Source organism: Neurospora tetrasperma (genome assembly GCF_000213175.1).
Source record: "Neurospora tetrasperma FGSC 2508 unplaced genomic scaffold NEUTE1scaffold_1, whole genome shotgun sequence".
Classification (NCBI taxonomy): domain Eukaryota; kingdom Fungi; phylum Ascomycota; class Sordariomycetes; order Sordariales; family Sordariaceae; genus Neurospora; species Neurospora tetrasperma.
The window spans coordinates 4,342,979-4,359,261 of NW_009799099.1; the positions used below are offsets into that span (position 1 = coordinate 4,342,979).

At 39.7% G+C, this 16,283-nt stretch overlaps 4 protein-coding genes across 4 annotated transcripts; all 4 read left to right on the plus strand.

Moving 5' to 3' along the window:
* Window positions 1-2,448: 2,448 nt before the first annotated feature.
* On the plus strand, window positions 2,449-2,811 carry NEUTE1DRAFT_10080 (uncharacterized protein; the record flags this gene model as incomplete). Its single annotated transcript, XM_009848719.1, has 1 exon — window positions 2,449-2,811. A coding segment is annotated over one exon (363 nt), but the record flags the coding sequence as incomplete, so codon positions are not given.
* Window positions 2,812-6,623: 3,812 nt separating this feature from the next.
* Window positions 6,624-6,782, plus strand: NEUTE1DRAFT_34888 (uncharacterized protein; the record flags this gene model as incomplete). Its single annotated transcript, XM_009848778.1, has 1 exon — window positions 6,624-6,782. A coding segment is annotated over one exon (159 nt), but the record flags the coding sequence as incomplete, so codon positions are not given.
* A 1,577-nt stretch (window positions 6,783-8,359) lies between these two features.
* Window positions 8,360-11,395, plus strand: NEUTE1DRAFT_77168 (uncharacterized protein; the record flags this gene model as incomplete). The annotated part of the gene is made up of 3 exons (XM_009850070.1): window positions 8,360-8,699; window positions 8,764-10,921; window positions 11,035-11,395. The coding sequence occupies 3 exons, from the start codon at window positions 8,538-8,540 to the stop codon at window positions 11,283-11,285; spliced, it is 2,571 nt and encodes an 856-aa protein (XP_009848372.1).
* A 1,466-nt stretch (window positions 11,396-12,861) lies between these two features.
* NEUTE1DRAFT_107794 (uncharacterized protein) lies at window positions 12,862-16,176 on the plus strand (the record flags this gene model as incomplete). The annotated part of the gene is made up of 3 exons (XM_009850071.1): window positions 12,862-12,907; window positions 12,988-14,685; window positions 14,750-16,176. 3 exons carry the CDS (start codon window positions 12,862-12,864, stop codon window positions 16,174-16,176), a joined length of 3,171 nt encoding a protein of 1,056 aa, XP_009848373.1.
* Window positions 16,177-16,283: the final 107 nt, after the last annotated feature.

The window sequence follows — 16,283 nt, forward strand, 5'->3', positions numbered from 1 at the left end:
CCAATTATTAATAAAAAACCTAAAATACAATAGGAAGTAAATTAGGGAGGTAATATTCCTATAGCCCTACTATAAATAGTATAAGAAATTATAATTTATATTATTAATAAAAGTAGTAAAATTATAGAAGAAGGGTTAATAATATTAGTAGAAGTATCGGTAATTAACGCTTAATATAAATTCGATTACTATTAGAATTAATAGGCGGAGAAGCCGAAGATAGTAATCTTAATAAAATACCGAGGATACCCGGCTTTTATTAATAAATACTTTAAAGGATTACCGTTATAAGGATTATAGGACTATAAAATTAAGCTTAAGGAAAGAACTAAATTCAAATTCTTTAAAATATATTATACCAACGAAAAATAAAATATAGAATTAAAGAAGTATTTAGATGAAAATTTAAAATAAAAATATATTTAAGAATTTATATCGCTAATAGGGTACCCTATCCTCTTTATACTGAAGAAAGATAGAAAATTATGTTTTTATATAAATTATAGTTAATTGAATTAAGAGATCATAAAAAATAATTATCCCCTACTACTAATTTTATATATCCGAAATTAATTAGGAGGAGTATAATACTTTATATACTTTAATTTACCTATTACCTATACTTATATCCGAATTAAGGAAAGAGATAAATAGAAGATAGTATTTTATATTCTTTATAAATACTATAAATATTTTATTATACCCTTCGGGTTAATTAATATACTTATAATATTCTAATTTATTATTAATTATACAATTCGACCCTACTTCGATAAATTCGCTATTTACTATTTAAATAATATTTTTATTTATTATAAAATTCTTACGGAATATAAAGAATATATAGAAAAAGTATTAAACGTATTATACAAATATAAATTCTTTATTAATATAGAGAAAAGCGAATTCTATATAAAAGAAATTATATTTTTTAGATATTTAATTTCGGAGAACAAAATTAGAATAGAATTAAATAAAGTAGAAGCCGTATAAAATTAATTAATATTTAAGAACGCAACTAAAGTCTACGGATTCCTAGGGTTTATTAATTTCTATTATATATTTATATAGAATTATAGGAAGATTGCTAAATTACTATACAAATTTACTAGGAAAAAGGCCGTCTTTATATAGGGAAAAACGGAAGAGGAAACTTTTAGGGCTATTTATAATATAATTACTATAAACCCTATATTAAAATTTCCTAACCTAAATAAACCCTTTGAAATTAAAACCGATGTATTGGATTATACTATCGGAGGATAATTGGAATAACGTAACGAATATAGGAAATTATATTCTATAACTTTCTTCTTAAAGAAATTAGAAGCACCCTATTATAATTATCCTATCTATAATAAAGAATTCTTAATTATTATCGAAATATTTTAAAAATAGAGGCTATACCTTAATAAAACTATATATAAAGTATAAATCTATACCGACTATAATTATCTTTAATACTTTATAATTACAAAGGTATTTAACGGCCGTTAAATACGCTAGGCCGAATTCTTATTAGAATTCAATTTTAAAATTAATTATAAAAAGGGATTGGAAAATACTCGCGCCGACGTACTAAACCGGTAGGCAAACTATATAAAAAACGCTATAGAAGTTTTTATATTTTTATTCTAAGAATAATTAAATAGATTATTCGTATACCCCCTATAGGAATAAGTAGAATATTTCGCTATTTATAGGGTTAAAATATAAGACTTTAGGTTTTATACTACGGTTATTACCCCTAAGGAATAATAGAAATAGGAGAATAGCTAAAAAGACGGAGCTATCCTTTTGAATAATAAATTATAGTACTATAATAAGGGCTACGTTTAATTTAAATAGTGCGAAGCGCTTATTATAAGGATATATACGTTTAAGATAGGAAAATATATAAGTATCGCTAAAATTATAGTACGGATATAGCAATACTACAACTTTCTAGGAATAAAAACCGAAGTAGCTCGAATATTATAGGCCTATAAGCGTTATAGTAAAATTAGGGTTATAAAATATAAACTATATAAATTCTTCGAACCCTTAGAAATTACAGAGAAGCTATAAAACTTAATAACTATAGATTTTATTACTAAATTACTACTATCTATAAATATTATAATAAAAATTATTTATAATAGTATTTTAGTAAATAGATTAATTAAGTAGAATTACTTCTTACCCTATAAGAAGACGTAATTAATAGAGTAACTTATAAATATAATCTATTAGAACGTTACTTTAATATACAATTAACTGAAGGAATAGATTACGGATAGGGATACTAAATTCGCGTCCAAATTTTAGTAAATATTAATAACCAAATTCGGTACTAAGAATAAAATATTAATAGCGTATTACCTGCAAATAAATAAATAAACGGAAAGGATTAATTAAATTATAGAATAATATTTGAGGAATTATATTAATTTTGAATAAAGTAATCAGGTAGAATTATTACCTATAGTACAATTAGTATATAATACCTCCCCTACGGAAATTACTAAAATTTCACCTTTCTTTACAAATTACGGGTATAAATTAGAACTTTTAGAAAGATTAAATACGAACGTCCCTAAAGCTTTAATTAAAGCTAAGAAATTATATATATTATATAAAAAGTTCAAAGGAAAATTAAAATTCGTTAAACAAAAAATAAACCAATATTTCAACCTAAAAAGGCTCGAGGGACTTCGCTTTAAAGAAGGGAATAAAATCCTTTTATCTATTAAAAATTTTAAAATAAAAAGACCCAATAAGAAATTTAACGACCGACGGGTAGGGCTATTTAAAATTAAAAAGAAAATCTCTAATATAGTATATTAATTAGATATTCCTAAAATTATAAAACTAAAATTATATTTATTCTACATCGTATTATTAGAATTAATACTTAAAAATATATAAATTAATATACGAATTAATATTAAGAATGAAGAAAAAGAATAAAATATAGAACAAATCTTAAATTTAAAGATAGAGGAAGGAGAATTAAAATACCTTATTAAATAAAATAGATTTAGCCCCGAAAATAATATGTAAAAACCCGTTAGGAATTTGAATTGTCCTAAAAAATTAGAGGAATTCTACCGGAAGAACCCGGATCGGCCGGGGCAAAAGGATTACCCAACTAAAAAAAAGGGAAGGCAAATACATTTAACGAAATTTAATTAACGGGCGGAAAGGAAATAAATTTCCCTACCGGCTATTTTACAAATAATAATTTTAATTCTAAACTAACCGCCCGCTCCTTTACTTCTAAAACTTTTAATTTAATTATACTACAAAAAAATAATTTACAACCCTGAAAATTAAATTTTATCATTACTATTCTAAATCTAATAATTAAGCAATTTATATTTTTAAATCCTTCTATTAAGTATTAATCTATTTTAAACGCTCCTCGATAGAACGAAGAAACTTATCCTTCATTCGCTAAACCTAATCGAAGGTCGTAATAATACTAACTACTAGAAATTATTAGCAATACCTATAACCCTAATAAAAAGGAACCTTATATTCTATATTAATATTAATAATTTTATAAGAATATACCTATTATATATATTTAGCGTACTTTCTATTATTAAAAATCTTTTTATAAGGAAGATAATAATTAGTATAGTAAATATAAAGTATAATAATAATTCTAAAACGCTCAATATTAGTAACTAAATTTTAACGTTTAAACACCGACCGGGAAGGATATTTCTAAACGCAAGAAAATAATATACTTAAATAATAAAGGAAAAAGAATAACTTACTATAATTAGAATAACGGAAGACATAGTATATAAAAATATAAATTATAGTAGTAAAGAACTAATAAGCTATTAAAAACGTCGGTTAAGGAGGAGAAGTATTGTATTACAAATTTAAAGTAAATATACGGACCAATTAGACCATTAGTAGTACAAGCAACCTAAAAAGGCTAACTTATATAATTATAAGCTAAAGTAGGGTTAAAAAAGGCGTTAGAAATAGGGCTTATACTAATGAATTAATTCCAGGCTTATACTAGTAAGCTAATTCCAGGCTTATACTAATAAGCTAATTCCGGACTCACAATAGTAAACCAACGCCGGGCTTACAGAATAAACTAGTATTATAATAATACAAGTAAGCCAACTATAGAATAAACGATACGGGAAGTATAAAAGGACGACTAGAGAACTCAGATTGTTAAATAGTTTAATAGTAGTTAATACAACTTAATTATTATTATTAAGACTAGTATTACGAGCATACTTATTATAAACCCTTTAGCTTCACCGAACGATTCTAATAGTTCTTACCTTCAGTTATCTCATTTAGGCAGATTAGACTGCCGTTCGTTATATTCTAGTCTCCGCCTTACTATCGATTTTTTTAATTATCCCCTAATTAGAATCCCCGGTAGAAATACAGTATCGAATCTAATAGTCGTTATAGACCGCTAGTCTAGGAAGGTATAACTATATTATCTACCAGATTGGATAGCGGACTTAATTATCGTTATACTAATATTGTTATTTAATAGTCTTAAACTTTATTACTAAATCCAACTAAGGGTAATTGAATATAATAATAAAATAATTATAAATATACCCTATATTACTACCTTCTTGATAAAACGAAGTACGGTTTTCGAGCCCTCGGCTCTGTATACCTAAGTATAGAACGGTAGCGCTGAGCGTTCGGAGGGTATAATTAGGGAAAAGTCAGTGGTAATAAGAAAATTAGTAAATTTACTATAAAAATTTTAAAAAAGAAATAATAATAGTAATAGTATATTTATTAAACCTAACTCTATAATAAGAATTTAATTGGAAGTCTTTAGAAAAACGCTTTATTACGTATATAGTTAATTATAATAGCGGTTAGTAGAAACTAGTACTATAATTATCCTACTTTAAAGTCTATAGTTGTAAAGTATTTGCGCTTACGGTCGATATTCTACGCGGTTAGAAGCGGATTTAAAAGTTCAAACGATGCGCTTAGGTAGGGTATTTAGTCGGTTACTAATTTAATAATATCTATTATATTTAAAACCCGTATATAAATTAGGTCGTTATAATAACAGACGTAATTTTTAATAAGAATGAAGTCTTTATAAATAAAGTCGAAAAACTCTATAATACCCTTAATATCTCCGTTGAAAAATTAGTTATATAATTAAATAATATTTATTAATTAGAATTTAATATATCCAATCTACTACTAATTAGAAGTGCCAAAATAAAAGATAAGGAAATTAACCCGGTTATTAAATCCCTGCCCGCTGTTGATAGTACTATAATTTCCAAACCGACCGAATTTATATATATATAAGAGGAGGAATAATAAAGAGAGGGTACTAGAATTCTAGTACTAAAATTACAACCATAAGATAATTAGTAGAATATAATAATAAATAAAGAAGAGAAGACAGGTTATTTTATTCCCTTAGAAAGTCTAATATTATTTCTTATTAATAGTCTTAGCGCATTGTACCCCTAATGGAGCTAGCTAATATATAATAAATATTTCTATTAAATTGGGTCCTTTTTAATTACTTTAAATAAAATAAATATTAGATTATATAATAGGCGGCCTATTAATAAGGAAACCCTTAATTAATTAAAACGTACGGTTATTAATAAGAAGGAGGAAGGAGAGAAGTTCTCCAACGATTCAAAATTAATTAAAGATATTATAGATTATTATAATGACTTTAATACTTTAGCTAATTTCTACTAATAAAAGTTCCCTCCTCCCCTTCGGATTTATAGAAACTTTAATTATTATTTATTTAATAATTTCTTTTATAAAGTGGAACGAAAATATATAAAAGATTACAAGGAGAAGAGGTTGTAAGCGTAGGTCAATAAGAATAAATAGTATACTAATACGGCCGCTAAGCTTCTTGACTTAATATAAATATATATATATATAAATTTAATATAAAAGCGTATTACTTTAAATATAAAGTCTATTTAATAGTTCGTAAAGATTAATAATTACGTAATAACGTACGAGAAATATACGCTACTACCCTTACAATCTAATTATTTAGGATTATAATAGTAATTACCACCTATTTTAATTTTAAATTCAAGTAGTATAATACAATTAATACCTTTATTAATATAATACTAAACAAGATAATCTATATAAAGCTACTATATAATTAGGAGTACAAGGATAAAGTACTAAAGCTATTGTACGCTTTATATAAATTATAGTGCTTTCTATTATTCTAGTAGAAAGAGTTTATTAAAACTCTCGTAGAAATTAGCCTCACCCCTATCCCTATAGAATTATATATATTAATTAAAGAGAGTATTTTTATCTTTTTTTATATTAATAATATTATCTTCGTTTATAAACTAAAATACTTACTATTAGTAGAGGGAGTAGTTATTACTCTTAAATAATACTACTAACTAATTAGTAATTAAAATATCTAATAATTCTTAGGCATTAAAGTTATTCGAGACCGCCTGTACTATTTACTTTAGTTATTATAGCGAGAATATACACTTAAAATAACCGAAGGAGTTAAATAGAGGAGGAAACCCCCTAATACCCCTATAATAATTAAAGAGTTTATTTTCTAACTCTAATCCTCTATATAATATATAATTAAATTATATTAATAGGCTATCAGTATAGTTTTATACTTTACTATCATTATTAAACCTAATATTACTTTTATACTATTCCGGCTAACCTACTTCTTAATTAACCCCAAACTAATTTATTACTTCGTAATTAACCGAGTAAAGGTATACCTTCATAGTACTAATTATTACGCCCTCTAATTAGGAGGAGGTAACGAATTTAAAGTCTATATTAATACGTTTTTTACTAATAATACTAACAACCGAAGAAGTTTATAAAGATTCGCAATATAGTTATTCAATAGTATAATCGACTAGTATATTAATAAGTAAGATACGGTTATTACTTTAATAATCGAAATAGAATTGTTGTCCTTCGTTTAAGGAGTAAAGGAAAGTATATAAGTAAAGAGGCTATTTAATTCCCTTACCCTTCGATTTAGGATTGAAATTATCCTCCTCAATTGTAATAATAAATAGATAATACGCTTTATTACTAAAGAGAATTCCAAACTCTAGACTAAGCTTAAATACATTAATATTTATAATTATTAATTTAAAAAAAGTTAATAATATGGTATTATTAATATATATTATATACCTACTAGTAAGATAATCGCCGACGGATTTATTAAAGTGCTCAATACGTATAAGTATTAAGAGTTTATAAAGTAGTTTAATATAGTAGATATTAGAAAAAGATAAGGGGAAAGAAGGAAGTTAGTAATAATAGAAGCAGATTATTTAATTGTAATCGACGAAGAGGATTGGTTAGAGAGAGCAATTAAGGGATAAAAATTTAGAATAGTATTATTATAAGTATAAATAGCCTTCCTATACTATATGGTTGAAATGACCTCTAAAAATTTAGAGGTATTAATATAGTAATTTAGTTTTATAAAGAGGAAAAAAGAGTAAAAAGATCGGTCCTAGCAGGATTCGAACTTACAACCTTCAAATATATTATTTAGAAGTAATCTACTAACTATACTTCTAAATATATTTAAAAGATAGTAAACGGATAATTAAGAATAATACCTCAACGCTCTAATTATTAAACTATAGAATTTAATAGTTTAATTATTAAAAAGGGTACTATTAACCTTCTTTATTAATAGATAAAGGGAGTAGGTAATACTTTTAAAAGTAACTACTAGAAAAGAAATAGGAAGGGTATAGAATTTATAAATAGCTTCAAAGACGATAGCTTCCCTAAATTCTAATTTAATTGGGAGAGTGTATTAAATAAAAGAGGTAATTAAGGTAGCCAGCCCAGACCTTACATAAACGGGCCACGCTGGCATTACTCCAATACTAGATTTTCTATATGAGGGATTTCCCCAACACAGAGCTCTACACAATACACAGTCTGCACCCTCTACTGAATCAATACCCCTGCTCGTGCCCGTATTCTACAGAACGCAGAAAGCCTCCACCCTCCGCTGGTACCGATGCGGAGAATCCCTGTCATAGACGTATCATAGGGCAGCCCCAAGACGGAATTGGAGAAGGGGAGGGGCATAAGATGATCACCCCTGTCTCTCACTTAGGTGGTCTCCCCCTCAACCCCCTCCTCGTCTAACAGGATCGTCGTCAGGTCAACTCGTTTATTGGCGACATGAAGGACGGTTGGAGGAGGAACGGCTCGGCCTCAGTCCACCTTCCAGCCGATCCGTTCACCTCAAAAGACTCCGCCCTCCCTCATTCCTTATTCGAACCGCTTTTGTTCCTTTCCAATCCTCCTTGTCCACTCTTGTTCAACACGGGGTTAGATCCTTCGATATTTTCTATATAGTCCTTGCGAAGGATCTTTCCGTTGGCCTAAAGCGTGACAGTTCACAGATTGCCGGCCCTTCATAATCCCCAAATCTTGTTCATCTTGACCGCCACTTACACGACCAGTCATATGACAACGAGACAGTGAATATTTGAGAGGACCACCACGGCTCTCCCAACATGAAGTTCGATTTCTTGGTGTTGGCCGCCGTAGCCAGCGCATCAACACTTACGCCCAACGTCCTGCCCTTGTTTGTTCGCAACCCGTACCTGAGTACATGGCTTGGAAGTGCTCGCAAAGCACCATGGGAAGACTGGCCCATGTTCTGGACCGGATCTCATGTAAGTATTTGTCCTTTTTGAGACGAGCAAGGTATGTAGCTGATCCCTCTTGAAACTGGAAAAGCTGGGCTTTTCGGTCATGGCATCAATTCCCGACTCCGGAAAGATCTATCCCCTCATCGGACGACCTCATGATTCGCTTCGTCGTGGACACAAGCTTTACAGTATCACCTTTCCCGAATACCTAGGACCTACTTTCGACGCCTCGACCACGAACCTGACTTACCTTCTTCACGGATCTTCCTTAGACGAGCCAGTGAAAATCACACTTTCGTTCCTCTCCCCCATCACTCCGTCATCCACCCTCAGACAGTCGATACCTGCTGCGTATCTTACCATTATTGCCGAGGGTTGCTCCAACGTAACGATTTACACCGACGCCAATGGCGAATGGGTCAGCGGGAACAGGGCGAACGAGATCAAGTGGGACCTGCACGAGCCCAAGGTACCGGAAGAAAGCGCTGAGAAAACCACGCCCATCAAGACGTGGAAGTGGTCACGTCAGACAGAGCAACATCTGACCGAGTTCTACGATCACGCCGAATGGGGAACCATGCACTTCACCGGTCCGGCTGATGCTCAACATGAAGCGGGCACCTCTGGCCTTCTTCGTCAACACTTTGCTGAGAAGGGCTACCTGAGGAATCAAATTGACCGGGACTTCCGTCGCATCATGCAAGAAGAGCCCGTGTTCGCTTTTGCAAAGACCTTCAAACTGGCCGGAGAGTCCAAGAAGAAGGGCTGCTCAAAGACGGAAGACAGCGCGGTGTTCACCTTTGCCCTCATCCAAGACCCAGTGGTGCAATTCGCTTCTGCTAGGGGTCTGACTCTCATGAAGCCGTTCTGGGCTTCGCACTTCGCCTCACCCGACGAGCTGGTCCGTTACCACTACAACGATTTCAAAACTGCGTCTTGGCTAGCTCGAAACTACTCTGATTCGCTAGCTCGTGATGCCTTTGAGTCCGGATCAGAGAGTTATCAGGATATCGCCGCGCTTTCTGCCCGCCAGGTTCTCGGTGCCACCCAGTTCTCCGGCACCCCTGATGATCCCATCATCTTCCTCAAGGAAATCTCGTCAAATGGCAACTTCCAAACCGTAGACGTCATCTTCCCTGCCTTCCCATTTTTCCTCTACACGAACCCGAAGTGGCTCGGCTACCTTCTCGAACCGCTGCTTGAACACCAGCTGAGCGGGCAATATCCCAACGACTACAGCATGCACGACCTTGGCGCCCATTTCCCCAACGCGACTGGACACAGCGATGGCAACGACGAATACATGCCGGTTGAGGAGTGTGGAAACATGCTTATCATGGGATTGGCTCTCGCCAATGCCTTCCGCTACGATACCGAACCCGCCTTCGTCCAGGCCGCCGCACCTCATGCCGTTGCCAACGCCATCTCGTCAGCCAAGGACTGGTCACGCTCCGTAGACGAATACGGTTTCGACCTAAGCGGACATCGCGACCGCAAAACTAATCTCCAAACCACCGGGTCCAAAGCCGCAGAAAAATGGCTTAGCCGCTCCTACTCCCTCTGGAAGCAATGGACCGGCTACCTCGTGCGCGAATCGCTGATCCCGCACAACCAGCTCTGTACTGATGATTTCGCTGGGTGGCTCGCTAACCAGACAAACCTGGCATTGAAAGGCATCATTGGCATCAAGGCCATGAGCGAGATCGCGGATATTGTTGGCCACGAAGACGAAGCTAAGCACTATAGAAAGGTTGCTGCTACTTACATTGACAAGTGGCAGGAGTACGGCATCTCGAGGGACCGGACTCATGCCAAGTTAGCGTATACGTGGTATGGATCTTGGACGACGATATATAACCTTTATGCGGACTCGTTATTGTGTTTCCATGTTCCTTCTTCTTCTTCTTCATCTTCGTCCTCCTCAATGAAGGAGCACCAAGACGAACGAAGAAAGCGGGGCTTCGGCCGATGGTTCGGCACAGCTGGCGACCAGAAACCCATTGGTGGCGGCGGTGACGGCGATCATGACAGTGGCGATACCGAAAAACCATTCATCCCGGACAAGGTTTACCAGATGCAAAGCGACTGGTACTCCGCCGTGCTACAAAAGTATGGCCTTCCGCTCGACTCGCGACACTTGTACACCAAGAGCGATTGGGAGTTTTTCGCGGCGGCAGTGACGGGGAAGAAGACGAGGATGGAGATGTTGGAGGCCATTTCGTTGTGGGTTAATGAGACTGTTACTGGTATGTTATGTCGTCATCCCCTCCCCGGTTTCTCGTCTCTCCCCAGCCCCATTTTGATCCTATTTTCTCATCATCGTCAATGGAAGATTAGACTAACAGTAGCAATGCAATAGACCGTCCTCTAACCGACCTCTATGAGACCGAAGGCAATGGTGGTTATCCGGGCATTTACTTCATGGCGAGACCGGTGGTTGGTGGTCATTTTGCTTTCTTGGCGCTTGAAAGGGCTTGTGGGGGGAAGGCGGTGGAGGCGCTGAGGTTTATGGATGAGGAGCCGGCAGGGAAGAATGCGGTTGATGTTGATGAAGATTTAAAGGCTGATATGCTGGAGGCTAAACAGAAGGGGTGGGTTGGCGATCTTTGAGTGCGTCGGAATGTAGGAACTCGGGACTCTTGAATTGGATGCCGTTAGCCTGTCGAAACACAATGGAGTACAATCTCTCGGCTCGCTCGCTGCCTAGAGTTTGACCTAGTAGCTTTTCGTTAGTGTTCCCGTGATAGCCGAGTTGGTCAAGATTTGGATGCCCTCGTGAAACACGATTGACTGCCGAGTTTCCTCCAATGCTGATCTGGTCGTGGTAATCCAGGGCAGGAATGGTAAGAGCAGGGAACTATATTAAGCTCGTAATGCGGCATTCCAGCCAGCCCCTGGAGAGAAGCTGAGCAAAAATGGAGAGGAGAGTTGAACTAGGTCATCAGCCTCGATAGCCTCAACAAAACACGTGCACTTTTAGTGCAGTGGCTTAAGTTGTGAGGCGGCGTGACCTCACATCAGCTTTGTCCGGCGAGATTCCCCGGTGAAGTTTGAGAGCTGGGCAAGCAAAGTCACGGTCTCGAGCTGGAAAAGTCCCCTTCTCGCCCAGGATATACATGATAGATGACACCCGAGTCCAAGTTTTGACCTTGCACCCAGCGAAGAAATCATCGACAACTGGATGGACAAGATACATACTACAAATAGTGTGTGTACTACAGGGTTGCAAGGGTTTGGAAGACGCCGTTACTGAGCATTGCATACAATAAAATCCTTGATTTGCGTGGTATTCTTGGGCTGAGTTTGGTGTTGTTCTGGATGGAGAACATGGGTGTCATCAATTTCGTCCAAGAAGTTCTGGCCAACTGGCGCAGGGTCTTGGCAGCACATTTGTAGTGCATTTACAGTGGATCTGGTGGGAACTAGCTGCCGACCGAATGATACGCAGCGTCTGTTTGGTCCTTGCAGTGGCGTCTTGGCATCACACTCAAGTGGACTCCAAAAAGCCAATGAGCGCATTGGGCCTGAAACTGGAGAGTAATGACGTCGATGGACTAAGGAAGCGATTGCCTGTCTCAACGCATGACGACGTTGTGGAAAGGAAGGAATCGTCGCCCTCTTTGTCGCAGTGAGCAGTGAGCAGCCAGCCTTTGGTTGTGACGGGGACACGATTGGCATCATAGCTGTAGTGTAGGACATATCATCATTGAGTGTCATCATTTCTGCTCTGGCTTCGTTCCCCATTCGTTTCACCTTTTTCTCCTCCTGTCTGTCATTCCATATCACCACCGAGGAAACCGAGCCATCCATCATTCAACGCCGCAGTTTCCATCTTCGACACCGTCCGGCGTAGCCGTTCGCTTCTCCCACAAAACATAAAAATAAAAATAACCCTAGACATCCTGATCGACAATCCTTATTATAAACCTACAGATAAGGTTACTCTAACACGCGACCATCACCGTACAAAACCAATCGTCAAGTAGAATCCACAAGATCAAACAACACCTCGAAAGCAAAGGACCTGTAAGATTTCGCCATTTCACAGCCTCCGTCGCAGTGGACCATCATCATCCGGCCGGTGCCCCACAGTTTCCCGACATCCGATTCCCACGCGGCCGGTCTGGTCTTTTAACTTTTGTTTTGTTTGGGTTTTGGTCCTGGTTCCAATAGCCATACATAAACCATGGTCTCATCTACTGCGCTTAAGCAAACAGCGCTCGTCCCTCCAAGTAAGTCCGCGCGTTCATCAGGTGGATGCTTGTCAGTCGGGCGCAACACCCGGACATACCTTACTGACCACCTTGTAAAGACAATACTGGGAGGCTACGATACGCAGACTCCAAGGACCTACCTAGCTACCCTTCTTCCGGTCTCAAGGACAACAACGGAGCTGCCAGTGCCGCCGCGTCTTTGGGATGGACTAACAGGAAATCGGTCGAATATCCAAAACCAGAGATATCGACAGCTCCCGCTTCTTCAGCCGCGACTCTGGGATGGACAAACACCAAAGTAGTTGAACATCCAAAGGCAGAGCTATCAAATACACACGCTTCGCACGCCAATACCGCTGCAGTCCTGGCTAACGGCCAAAAGATGGCGTCCCCAACGAGTAACGGTTTGGAGGTTTCGCGAACCAAGAGCAATGCCGCAGGATCACAAGCGGCTATCTCGGCATTACGTGCAGCTCAAAGACAACAGAAGCAACAGCACCAACCCCAACCTCAGCAGCCTAAGCTTACCCTGCAGACCTCAAACTGGGGTAACTCGGCTGCGAATTTGGCCTTCAAGGGACACAAGTCACCGACCTCTTCTACCCTAACTGTCCCAGAGACACAAAGTTCCGCCTTGACACGGCAAGCATCACTGCGCGCAGCAAGGGATGCTGTGGCCGGGCGACGCCCGCGATCGAAGTCGCAACCTCAGCCGATGACCGACAACACCGCATACCCTGACAAAGAAAACGCAACCTCCAATGCCCTCAGCGCCGCGGCCAAGTCGATGCGCTCTCCATCTATTCGTTCGACGGACGGAGCCGGCGCCGTTCCGTACACGACCATGAGCAGAGAAATGTTTACGTCCCGACCTCCTGTCAAGCCTGAAGTCGATGAGAAGCAGCGGCAAGACGTTCTCCATGCTTCCGCTTTGGCCATGGCCAAGCGCATGTACACCCAGCAGCAAAAAACGATCGACCAGTCCAAACAAGCGCAAGGGAGGAGATCCTCCTTTGAGCGCCATGGTACCAGCAACCCAACAGATCAAAACAACGAAGTGGAACGCTCGCCGGTGGTATACAACAGCCTCCAAGACGCCGCCTACCGTCTCGCGCAGGAACGTCTTGCCAAGCTGCACGACGAACACCAGAAGAACCGGGAGATGCAGGAGTACTACACGGGTGCTTCCCCCTCCTCCAACCAAGGCAACAGCGCCGGCAGCGCATTCGGCAGCATCCGCAACAAACTCACCAGGCGTCGGTCCTCCAGCGACGGCGACATCATCGCCGCCAACGACCGCCAGCACTCCCAGCGCATTCGCAAGCAAATGTCCCTTTTCAACACCAAGATCGCTGAAGTTAACGAGCAAAAACGGGCGCGCGACCGTGAAGCGCTTTTGCAAGCCGCGCAGCGCAACGTCAAGGCGCGATTGCAGGGGATGGATGAAAAGCTGTATGCGGAAAAGGGAGTGATGATTCCGCACACGAGCAAGAGCGATTGGGAAGTAAAGGCACACGCTGCGGCGCAGGCGAGGTTCGATGCGACGAACAGTGGCAAAAGGTCGATGGATGCGGGCCAAGTGGATATCGGTGGAGGGAAGATGGTGGACAGGGCGAAGGTGGAGGATATCGCGGCGAAGAGGGTGCAGCCGTTGCTGGATGAAATCAATGATCTTGCGGAAAAAGAGAGAGAGAGGAAGGCAACGTTGAAGATGGAAGAGGAGAGGAAGAAGGAGGAGGTGGAGAAGAATAAGATGAGGGAGAAGGAGGTGGCGATGTTGCACAAGCAGTTGAAAGGTATGTTTCCTTTGCGTGTTAGTGTCGATATCAGGGGTAAGTGGCTAACCCGAATGATTGACAGACCAGCAAAAAGACAAGGAGAAGGCTCTGGCGGCGGAAGTCAAGAGAGAAGAAAGGCAGCGAAAGGAGGAAGAGAAAGCGGCCAAGGCCGAGCAGAAGCGATTGGCCAAGGAGGCCAAGGAGATCAAGGAGGAGAAGCAAACTGGAAAGGGGAAGGAGCCCGCGACCGCCGCTGATTTGGACCGAAGTTCGCCGGACAACCAACCAATGGTCCGACCACCGGTTGTCCATAGGAGGACAGACAGTTCAGGGTTGGCCAGGTTATCCATGCCCTTCCTCCAAAGACGCACATCGCCGCTTCAACGGGTTTCAACATCACCAGACGAGGGAACGAGTCCCATCTCGGATCCGCAATCAGTGGCATCCCCAACTAGCAAAGTGAAGGCCTGGTTAAAGAGCCGCTTCTCCCGTCCTAGACGAGTATCTGGCGCATCTGTCGCCTCGCCGAAAGTAGTTACAACGGCGGACGGTACCGCTGATGCCGCCAGCCCAAATGCGAACAGGGGCTTCATCGGTGGCATGGCCCTAACCCGGAAGCTAGGTGAAAATAACCCCAGTGTCCCCTCCATTGTTGGAGACGACCACAGCGGGCCGGAAAGTATCCGCGAAGTCGCCCTCGCCGGCCTCTCAGCTCCCAGCCCGGTCCAGGCGTCGGCGACACTGGCGCCAGCCATAACACTGCGAGCGACGGCACAAGATGAACCTGGTGAAAGCAGTGGCCTTACGACCGTCCCTACCAACCCCACCGGCGCCCTGGGCACTGCCGCTCTGAAATCTTCCTCTCGACCTATCAGCGCCATTGGCAGTTTGGACGCACTGGCTACCGTCACCACCATCACCACTACTACCACCACCGAACCAGCAGTCCGCGACCGTCCTCCCTCCCCATCAGCCCAAGACCAAGGCCAAGTCCAACAACCACACCTCGTTCTCCCCTACGTCACCACCACCACTGCCCCAGCCGAAGGCGAAGCAGAAATCAACTCCGTTAGCAGCCTAAGTAGCTCAGACTTAAGCGATAGCGTCTACAGCAGTGTAAGCAATAACAGCGCTTCAAGGCCTGCTCAAGACAACGACAGCGACAACGAAGACGACGAGTTCCTAGAAGCGAGAAGCATTTTTTCCAGCGACGGGCCGCATACACCACCATCGGCGGGGTTCCCTCCGGTGGTGAATGGGATGCAGGTTTCTGTCACACAACCTACCCCCAGTATTGGTAGTGAGGGGCATGGGCAGTTTTTGATGGTTAAGCCGAGAGCTAGTACTGGGTCTGGTTTTGGGGTGGGGAGTGTGAGTGGAAGGAGTCTGAGGGAGAGGCCGGTGAGTCCGGGGGGACTGAGTGTTGGACAGTCGTCGATCAGTGGGTGTGGGAGGATTAGTCCGTTTAGGGAGAGTAGGTTTTCGGAGAATTTTGATAAAGAGGATTAAGGGGTAGTGGATAAGATTTTGTGTTTTTAATTGTGGCACTTGGGTTTGTTTTGGATAGTGTTCTTTTCTTGGATGGTTGATACCCTTTTGGGGGCGTCCGGGGGTTT